We start from the raw sequence: 10,507 nt of genomic DNA, 5'->3' as shown, positions 1-10,507 counted from the left end.
TAATCAGTGCTATAAATATGCACTGTCACTGTAAAAATGACACTGGCAGGGAAGGGGTTAACTTTTATTGGTGATCATGGGGGTTAATGTATGCCTGGTGCTTACTGACGTGTGTGGGGGGAGGGGACTGTGTGACACAGGGACAGATCGCAGGTTCAGCTATGCTGAACCCTGCAATCTGTCACTGTCTGTCACTTAGGAGATCCGCCCGCTTTGTTTATACAAGTGGGCGGATTTTCTCACTCGATTCCCCGACGATCGGGGAAGAGCGGCCGTGATCACCGCCTCTCCTCTCCTGGCCCAACTGACTGAATACAGTGGGAGCGAGCCTCCGGGAGAGGGGAATATCTGGTGACGTAGGTCTACGTCGCCAGACGATAACGAGCCACTGTGCCGCAGTAGCAGCACAGTGAGCAGTGGGCAAGTGGTTAATCTTTAAATCTCAGGGGGACACCCTGTTTATGTTAAGAGCCGCCTTACAGAACCCACTGTGATTTATCGCAATCTCAATGGTCTATGCAGGCCCGGACTGGGACAAAAAATAGGCCCGGGCATTTTAGGCTGAGCAGCCCATTTTTTTTTTTTTAAACAAAATGACCAATGATGAACAACTACCGGTTTCTCTATGTTAGTTATATTTAGCCTGCACACCCATGCAATCCGATTCTGCAAATCGCACTGCGTTTTGAAAACTGATTGCGGGGTGTCGTTAACCTAACATACACTCCGCAATCTGTTTGCATGGACGGGTTGCTATTTAGATGCAGTCCGCATTTAGTGTGAACCCTAGGCTAAGAGATAATGGTCATTTTAGGGTACATTAAAAATATATTACCCAATTTTTGGGTAAAATATAAAAGATGAGTTTGTGTCAAGTAAATAAATACCCAACATGTCAAACCTTAAGACTATGCATGCCCGAAAATAGCAACACATTTCAGTACCCTGTATTTTCCATAGGCAAAGCTATTAAAGATCATAGAGGTCATCAGTTCAGAGTTACCATGAATAATGATCCTATAATTATTGCTCTCATTCCAGTGTGCAGGGTGATATATTACACGTGTAGTAAAATCAAGGTTTTTGTTCACAGGCGCCCCCAAAATTTGTATGTAGTTTCTTATGGTATTGGTGGGATAGGGATGACATCAGTAGCAGTGGTGGTAGTGGGGATAGGGATGACATCAGTAGCAGTGGTGGTAGTGGGGATAGGGATGACATCAGTAGCAGTGGTGGTAGTGGGGATAGGGATGACATCAGTAGCAGTGGTGGTAGTGGGGATAGGATGACATCAGTAGTGGTGGTGGGGATAGGGATGACATTAGTGGCAGTGGTGGTGGGGATAGGGATGACATTAGTGGCAGTGGTGGTGGGGATAGGGATGACATCAGTGGCAGTGGTGGTGGGGATAGGGATGACATCAGTAGCAGTGGGAATAGGAATGACATCAGTGGTAGTGGGGATTGGGATGACATCAGTGGCAGTGGGGATTGGGATGACATCAGTGGCAGTGGGGATTGGGATGACATCAGTGGCAGTGGGGATTGGGATGACATCAGTGGCAGTGGTGGTGGGGATAGGGGTGACATCAGTGGTGGTGGGGATAGGGGTTACATCAGTGGCAGTGGGATTGGGAATAGGAATGACATCAGTGGCAGTGGGGATTGGGATGACATCAGTGGCAGTGGTGGGGATAGGGATGACATCAGTGGCGGTGGTGGTGGGGATAGCGTTGACATCAGTGGTGGTTGGGATAGAGATAACATCAGTGGCGGTGTTGAGGATAGGGATGACATCAGTGGGAATGATGAGGATAGGGTTGACATCAGTGGGAGTAGTGGTAAGGATAGGGATAACATCAGTGGCAGTGGTGGTGGGGATAAGGATGACATCAGTGGCAGTGGGGATGGGGATAGGAATGACAATGTTCACTGCCACTGATGTCATCCTTATCCTCACCACCATTGCCACTGATGTCATCCCTATCCCCACCTCCCCACCACCACCGCTACAGATGTTATCCCTATCCCCCCCATGACCACTGCCTCATGGGAGGGGTGGAGATCAGACAGAGGGATGGCCATGGGAGGGATGGGTTTAGGCAGAGGGATGGCAGTGGGAGAGATGGGATCAGGCAGAGGGATGGCGGTGGGAGAGATGGGATCAGGCAGAGGGATGGTGGTGGGAGAGATGGGATCAGGCAGAGGGATGGTGGTGGGAGAGATGGGATCCGGCAGAGGTATGACGGTGGGATTGATGGGATGAGGCAGAGGGACCAACGTGCCCCCTTTCAATGCAGAGAGACCAATGTGCCGTGCCCCCTTTCAATGCAGGGTGACCAGCGTGCCCCCTTTCAATGCAGAGAGACCAGCGTGCCCCCTTCAATGGAGAGTGACCAGCGTGCCCCCTTCAATGCAGAGATACCAGTACATTCACCTGCAGCGGCACCTTCTCCTCAGTCCCCCGCGTCTCCTCGAGTCCTCCCGCCTCCTCCTCCGCCAATAGATAGGGAATGGATGGGGGGCACCCCCAACGCACCAGCCGCCACTGGTGCAAAGCTGTCCTATGCAAAAAAAAATATTTCTGCCAGGCTTTTTATTAAAAAAAAAACAAGTGGCCCTTTATTTCAGGGGGTTTTCATTTCTTTTGGGGGTTTATTGGTATTTATCTTATGTCAATAGGGTTTTCTTTATACTTTATGAAAGGGGAGAGAGAGGGAGAGAGAGAGGGGGGAGGGAGAGAGAGAGAAGGGGGAGAGAGAGAGGGGAAGGGGGAGAGAGAGAGGAGAGGGGGGAGGGGGGGAGAGAGGTCGGGAGGGGGGGGAGAGAGAGAGAGAGAATATCTCACCTGAAGCAGCAGTTTGTCTGTGCTCAATCTTGCTGCCTCACTCAGGCAGTTTCCCCTCCGCAGCCGCCGCACAGTGAGGATGAAGGGAGGAGCGGAGGTGGGTGGAGCCGGAGACTCTGTAATAGGCACAGAGGAGGACGCTTTGCATGCTGGGTCCCTACTCGGACATCACTGGTTGCTAGACGCCATTCGGCAGGCGATCTTAGCAACCAGTATACCGCATACTGTAGCTGCTGCTGCGGCGTGGGGGGATCAGATCGGGGGAAATTGCCACCCTGCGTGGGGCCCCCAGACAACTCCCCAGCATGCGCATGCGAAAGATGGCCAGCCAGATGCGGCCCTCTCCGCAGAATTGGCCGTGGAGAGGCCGACGGGCAGCCGCAACTGGCAAGTGTGTGTCTGACACTTGACGTGATGAGTCCCACGTGCCGCAGAGGCCTCAGCCCACTGGGAATATGCCGGTCTGCCCTATGGCCAGTCCGGGCCTGGGTCTATGGATAATCCAAATCCAGTTCCAAAATACTTTATAGTTTATATAAACCTTTTTGTGCAACCAGGCCTTTGCATTAACAGCCGGTATACCTGAGCACTGCATGGTATGGCAGGGGCGTAACTACAGGGGTCGCAGGGGTTGCAATTGCAACCGGGCCCCATGCTCCAGAGGTGCTCTCCCCCACCCCCACTGTGCTCCCTCCCCTTTCCTGCCGGCTGTTGCAGGGGATGTGATAGAGAACCGGGAAGGGGTCGGTAAATTTGTAATTTATTAGCTCCTTCCTTTTCTGAATGGACAATGGAGTCATAGTCAGTGACATTGTTAACCGGTTGCCAAGTGCGCACAGTATATTTACTGCGGCAGTCAGCCCCGGCCAGGCAGAGTGACATAAATCTACGTCGCTCGCCTGTCACTGGGATTGGAGCCAATAGCGGGCGAGCGCGCGCCCCCTGAGGCGCGCGCCCGCCTCGGCTCGTTCAGGGAGGAGTGCGGGCATGTGACCGGCGGACCCGATGTCCACCGATCGTCGGTACAGCGGGAGAAAGGCAGAGCGGCTTATGTAAACAAGCCGTCTGTCATTCTCCCTGTGTAAAAAGGGAGATCAGACGGTTCTACTATGTAGAATCGTTGATCTTTGTTTTTACACCAATAGCCATGTCCCTATACAGTTAGAATCACACCCCTAGGGACACACTTAACCCCTCCCTGTCCAATACAGTTAACCCCTTCCCTGCCAGTGTCATTTTTGCAGTAACAGTGCATATATATAGCACTGATTACTGCAGTAATGTCACTGGTAACCCCAAAAGTGTCAAAAATGTCAGTCAAGGGTCCGATCTGTCCGCCGCAATGTCGCAGTACCGCAAAAAAAATCGCAGATCGCCGCCATTACTCATTAAAAAAAAACACCAAAAATAACAAAAATCTTTCCCTTTGTTAGTAAACGCAATAACTTTTGCGCATACCAATCAAAATACGCTTTTTGCGATTTTTTTTTTTTACCAAACATATGTAGCATACAACAATTTGGCCGAAAATGTTAAAAAATTTTGATTTTTACATTTTTTTGGGGGTGGGGGGGGGGGAAATTTCATTTTGCAAAAATTACGCTCTTTTTTTGTTTATAGCACATGATCAAAAAAATCGCACAGGTGATCAAATACCACCAAAAGAAAGCTCTGTTTGTAGGAAAAAAAGGACGTCAAATTCGTTTAGGTACAGCGCCGCACGACCGCGCAATTGTCCGTTAAAGTCACGCAGTAAAAAAATCGCAAAAAAACCCCTGGTCAGGAAGGGGGTAAAATCTTCCGGGGCTTAAGTGGTTACTGAATAAAATAAAATGATGCAAAAAATCATGCAATTAAAATACCAAAAAAATAAAAACTTCTGACACCAGTGAATGAACGTCCAGGATCGCAAAGATCACCCTTGAAACCGGGCCCTGGCACTCCACCACCGTGGGGGGGGGGCCCAAGATGGCAGCAAGGGGGCCCACTGCAGAACTTGTGAAAGGGTCCCGCTGCGGGACCGTGATACAGGGCCCCAGGATGAGTGGGAAGAGCCCCAGGATGAGTGGGAAGAGCCCCAGGATAAGTGGGAAGAGCCCCAGGATCAGTGGGAAGAGCCCCAGGGTCAGTGGTAAGAGCCCCAGGATCAGTGGGAAGAGCCCCAGGATTAGTGGTAAGAGCCCCAGGCTTGAAGAGAAGGGGTCTTGGGGGGCCCTTTATGGTTTCATGATGGTTTCATGATGGCAGGAAGGGGGCCCACTGCAGAACTTGTGAAAGGGTCCCACTGTGGGACCGTAATAAAGGGCCCCAGGATCAGTGGGAAGAGCCCCAGGGTCAGTGGTAAGAGCCCCAGGATCAGTGGGAAGAGCCCAAAGATCAGTGGTAAGAGCCCAAAGATCAGTGGTAAGAGCCCAAGGATCAGTGGGAAGAGCCCCAGGGTCAGTGGTAAGAGCCCAAGGATCAGTGGGAAGAGCCCCAGGATCAGTGGGAAGAGCCCCAGGATCAGTGGGAAGAGCCCAAAGATCAGTGGTAAGAGCCCAAGGATCAGTGGGAAGAGCCCCAGGATCAGTGGTAAGAGCCCCAGGATCAGTGGGAAGAGCCCCAGGGTCAGTGGTAAGAGCCCCAGGATCAGTGGGAAGAGCCCAAAGATCAGTGGTAAGAGCCCAAGGATCAGTGGGAAGAGCCCCAGGGTCAGTGGTAAGAGCCCCAGGATCAGTGGGAAGAGCCCCAGGATCAGTGGGAAGAGCCCCAGGATCAGTGGGAAGAGCCCAAAGATCAGTGGTAAGAGCCCAAGGATCAGTGGTAAGAGCCCAAGGATCAGTGGGAAGAGCCCAAGGATCAGTGGGAAGAGCCCCAGGGTCAGTGGTAAGAGCCCAAGGATCAGTGGGAAGAGCCCCAGGATCAGTGGGAAGAGCCCCAGGATCAGTGGGAAGAGCCCAAAGATCAGTGGTAAGAGCCCAAGGATCAGTGGGAAGAGCCCCAGGATCAGTGGGAAGAGCCCCAGGATTAGTGGTAAGAGCCCCAGGATCAGTGGTAAGAGCCCCAGGATCAGTGGTAAGAGCCCCAGGATCAGTGGGAAGAGCCCCAGGATCAGTGGTAAGAGCCCCAGGATCAGTGGTAAGAGCCCCAGGATCAGTGGTAAGAGCCCCAGGATCAGTGGGAAGAGCCCCAGGATCAGTGGGAAGAGCCCCAGGATCAGTGGTAAGAGCCCCAGGATTAGTGGGAAGAGCCCCAGGATCAGTGGTAAGAGCCCCAGGATCAGTGGTAAAAGCCCCAGGATCAGTGGTAAGAGCCCCAGGATCAGTGGGAAGAGCCCCAGGATCAGTGGTAAGAGCCCCAGGATCAGTGGGAAGAGCCCCAGGATCAGTGGGAAGAGCCCCAGGATTAGTGGTAAGAGCCCCAGGATTAGTGGGAAGAGCCCCAGGATCAGTGGTAAGAGCCCCAGGATCAGTGGTAAGAGCCCCAGGATCAGTGGGAAGAGCCCCAGGATTAGTGGTAAGAGCCACAGGATCAATGGGAGGAGCCCCAGGATCAGTGGGAAGAGCCCCAGGATCAGTGGGAAGAGCCCCAGGATCAGTGGGAAGAGCCCCAGGATTAGTGGGAAGAGCCCCAGGATTAGTGGGAAGAGCCCCAGGATCAGTGGTAAGAGCCCCAGGATCAGTGGTAAGAGCCCCAGGATCAGTGGTAAGAGCCCCAGGATCAGTGGTAAGAGCCCCAGGATCAGTGGGAAGAGCCCCAGGATTAGTGGTAAGAGCCCCAGGATCAGTGGTAAGAGCCCCAGGATTAGTGGGAAGAGCCCCAGGATTAGTGGTAAGAGCCCCAGGATCAATGGGAGGAGCCCCAGGATCAGTGGGAAGAGCCCCAGGATTAGTGGGAAGAGCCCCAGGATTAGTGGTAAGAGCCCCAGGATCAATGGGAGGAGCCCCAGGATCAGTGGGAAGAGCCCCAGGATCAGTGGGAAGAGCCCCAGGATCAGTGGGAAGAGCCCCAGGATTAGTGGGAAGAGCCCCAGGATCAGTGGGAAGAGCCCCAGGATCAGTGGGAAGAGCCCCAGGATCAGTGGGAAGAGCCCCAGGATCAGTGGGAAGAGCCCCAGGATCAGTGGGAAGAGCCCCAGGATCAGTGGGAAGAGCCCCAGGATCAGTGGGAAGAGCCCCAGGATCAGTGGGAAGAGCCCCAGGATTAGTGGGAAGAGCCCCAGGATCAGTGGGAAGAGCCCCAGGATCAGTGGGAAGAGCCCCAGGATTAGTGGGAAGAGCCCCAGGATCAGTGGTAAGAGCCCCAGGATCAGTGGTAAGAGCCCCAGGATCAGTGGTAAGAGCCCCAGGATCAGTGGGAAGAGCCCTAGGATCAGTGGGAAGAGCCCCAGGATTAGTGGTAAGAGCCCCAGGATCAGTGGTAAGAGCCCCAGGATCAGTGGGAAGAGCCCCAGGATCAGTGGGAAGAGCCCCAGGATCAGTGGGAAGAGCCCCAGGATCAGTGGGAAGAGCCCCAGGATCAGTGGGAAGAGCCCCAGGCTTGAAGAGAAGAGGTCTGGGGGGCCCTTTATGGTTTCTTGCACCAGGGCCCTGAAGGTTCTAGTTAAGCCTCTGTATGGGAGTGGGGGGGGGGGGGGGGAGGGAGTATAAGTTATTACATATTCTAGAACTTTACATGGATAAGTAAGTCATGACTTTACAAAATCTACCCAATGTGACCACAAACCGGCTTGAGTCATTCCATCTCAATGTATATATAAGGATGGTGGGCTTTACACATCTGGCTGATGGGGTGTCCCCCCCCCCCCCCCAGAACATTCTGTCTGTACAATGAAAAAGAAATGAATGCAAGAAAATCTCCCATGGTAACAGATTCTGTCTTTTTTTTCTTTCCAAAGAATTTTCTTTATCACTTTTCGGAGCAGGAGGCCACATGGATCGGTCTTGAAGAAAAGGAAGGAACCTGGAAATGGGTGGACGGCACTTCCTATGAGATATCTCCAATGTAAGACCCTCCCCCCCCCCCCCCCCCACCAAATATCAAATTGCTTCTCACATGATTTCCGAGGCTAAAAGGTACATTGTATCAAAAAGTCTCTATGGGGTCAATTCACTAACGGCAAATAAAATGCGGTAAAATAACTCATGCGGTAAATCAGTTGCGAAAGTTCAATTCTCTAAGAGTTTAGCGTTAAATAACGAACGTGGTATTTTTTTTTCCCGATTGTTCGGTAACTGCTGCATTTTCCTATGTGGTCATTTATTGCATGTGTTGGTGGGTAAGGGTTGTTTAACCACGACTGCGTGAACCGCTGTACCTGTATCCACGATCCATGGGGCCAGCAGCTGCGATTGCCGCTGGACACCCACAATCGCTCCCCGCTGAGAGAGAAGAACGGTCGGATGTTGTAAACACAGCTGACCGTTCTTCTCCCTGGAATTATCACAGAGCTCCTGTGATCCTTCTATACAGGATCACAGGTCTCTATGATCATTTCACAAGCCCCTCCCCCATACAGTTAGAAAACTGTATGGGGGAGGGGCTTGTGAGCCTTCTATACAGGATCACAGGTCTCTATGATCATTTCACAAGCCCCTCCCCCATACAGTTAGAAAACTGTATGGGGAGGGGCTTGTGATCCTTTTAGGATCACAGGTCTCTATGATCATTTCACAAGCCCCTCCCACCATACAGTTAGAAAACGGTATGGGGGAGGGGCTTGTGACCCTTCTATATAGGATCACAGGTCTCTATGGTCATTTCACAAGCCCCTCCCCCATACAGTTAGAAAACTGTATGGGGGAGGGGCTTGTGATCCTTTTAGGATCACAGGTCTCTATGATCATTTCACAAGCCCCTTCCACCATACAGTTAGAAAACGGTATGGGGGAGGGGCTTGTGATCCTTTTAGGATCACAGGTCTCTATGATCATTTCACAACCTCCTCCCACCATACAGTTAGAAAACGGTATGGGGGAGGGGCTTGTGACCCTTCTATATAGGATCACAGGTCTCTATGATCATTTCACATGCCCCCTCCCCCATACAGTTAGAAAACTGTATGGGGGAGGGGCTTGTGATCCTTTTATATAGGATCACAGGTCTCTATGATCATTTCACAAGCCCCTCCCCCATACAGTTAGAAAACTGTATGGGGGAGGGGCTTGTGATCCTTTTAGGATCACAGGTCTCTATGATCATTTCACAACCTCCTCCCACCATACAGTTAGAAAACGGTATGGGGGAGGGGCTTGTGACCCTTCTATATAGGATCACAGGTCTCTATGATCATTTCACATGCCCCTCCCCCTTACAGTTAGAAAACTGTATGGGGGAGGGGCTTGTGATCCTTTTATATAGGATCACAGGTCTCTATGATCATTTCATACAGTTAGAAAACACAACCCTAGGCTCACACTTAACCCTTTGATCACTCACAGTGTTAACCTTTTCCCTGCCAGTGTCATTAGTACAGTGACAGTGCATATTTTTAAAATACGCTTATTGGGATATTTTTTTACCAAAAATATGTAGCAGAAAACAAATTGGCCTAAAATGATGAAAAAAATTTGATTTTTAAATATTTTTTTGGGGAATGTTATATAGCAGAATGTGAAACATATTGTTTTTTTTTTCAGAGTTGTCGATATTTTTTCGTTTATAGTGCAAAAAATGAAAATCGCAGAGGTGATCAAATACCACCAAAAGAAATCTCTATTTGTGAGGAAAAAAGGACGTCAATTTTATTTGGGTACAGTGTCGCACGATCGCGCAATTGTCCTTTAAATTAACGCAGTGCCAAATCGCAAAAATGGCCTGGTCATTAAGGGGGTAAAACCTTCCGGTCCAGAAGTGATTAACCACTTAAGGACCAGGCCTATTTCTAAAACTTGTTGTTGAATATGACTCAGAACCCCCAAACATTATATATATATATTTAGCAGAGACTCTAGAGAAGTAGAGATCGTTGCATTACTTTATGTCCAACGTATTTGCGCATTGGTCCTAAAAATGCAATTTTTTGGGAAAAAATACACTTTTTTGAATTAAAAAATAAGAAAACAGTAAAGTTAGCCCATTTTTTTCTATAATGGTAAAGATAATGTTACACCGAGTAAATAGATACCCAACATGTCATGCTTCAAAATTGCGCACGCTCGTAGAATGGTGACAAACATTGGTGCTTAAAAGTCTCCATAGGTGGTGCTTTAAAAATGTCGACAAGTTACCAATTTAGAGTTACAGAGGAGGTCTAGGGCTAGAATTATTGCTCTCACTCTAACGATCGCCACGATACCTCACATGTGTGGTTTGATCATCGTTTACATATGTGGGCGTGACTTGCGTATGCGTTTGCTTTTGCACGCAAGCTCAGAGGGGCGGGGACGCTTTAATTGTTTTTTTCTTACCTTTTATTTTTTATTTTTACACTGTCCCTTTAAAAAAAAATAAAAAAATCTGATCACTTTTATTCCTATTACAAGGAAAGTAAACATCCCTTGTAATAGAAATAAGCAGGACAGGACCTCTTTAACCACTTCTGGACAGGAAGGATTTGCCCCTTTAATGACCAGGCCATTTTTTTGCGATTCGGCACTGTGTTACTTTAACGGACAATTGCGCATTTGTGCGACGCTGTACCCAAATAAAATTGACGTCCTTTTTTTCCCCCCACAAACAG

At 50.0% G+C, this 10,507-nt stretch overlaps 1 protein-coding gene across 1 annotated transcript in view; it reads left to right on the top strand.

The window, feature by feature from the left end:
* LOC309550578 (uncharacterized protein) overlaps nt 1-7,834 on the top strand; it is a gene marked incomplete at its 3' end in the record, with an annotated part of 80,641 nt that extends 72,807 nt beyond the window's left edge. The window contains exon 11 of the mRNA XM_082250925.1: nt 7,724-7,834. Within this exon, the coding sequence (XP_082107051.1) occupies nt 7,724-7,834 (111 nt within the window). The remainder of the gene's footprint in view (nt 1-7,723) is intronic.
* Nucleotides 7,835-10,507: the final 2,673 nt, after the last annotated feature.

Source organism: Pelophylax lessonae (genome assembly GCF_965119305.1).
Source record: "Pelophylax lessonae genome assembly, chromosome: 1".
NCBI lineage: Eukaryota > Metazoa > Chordata > Amphibia > Anura > Ranidae > Pelophylax > Pelophylax lessonae.
The sequence above is the reverse complement of the archived record's forward strand: the minus strand, read 5'-3'. Positions and strand labels throughout refer to the sequence as shown.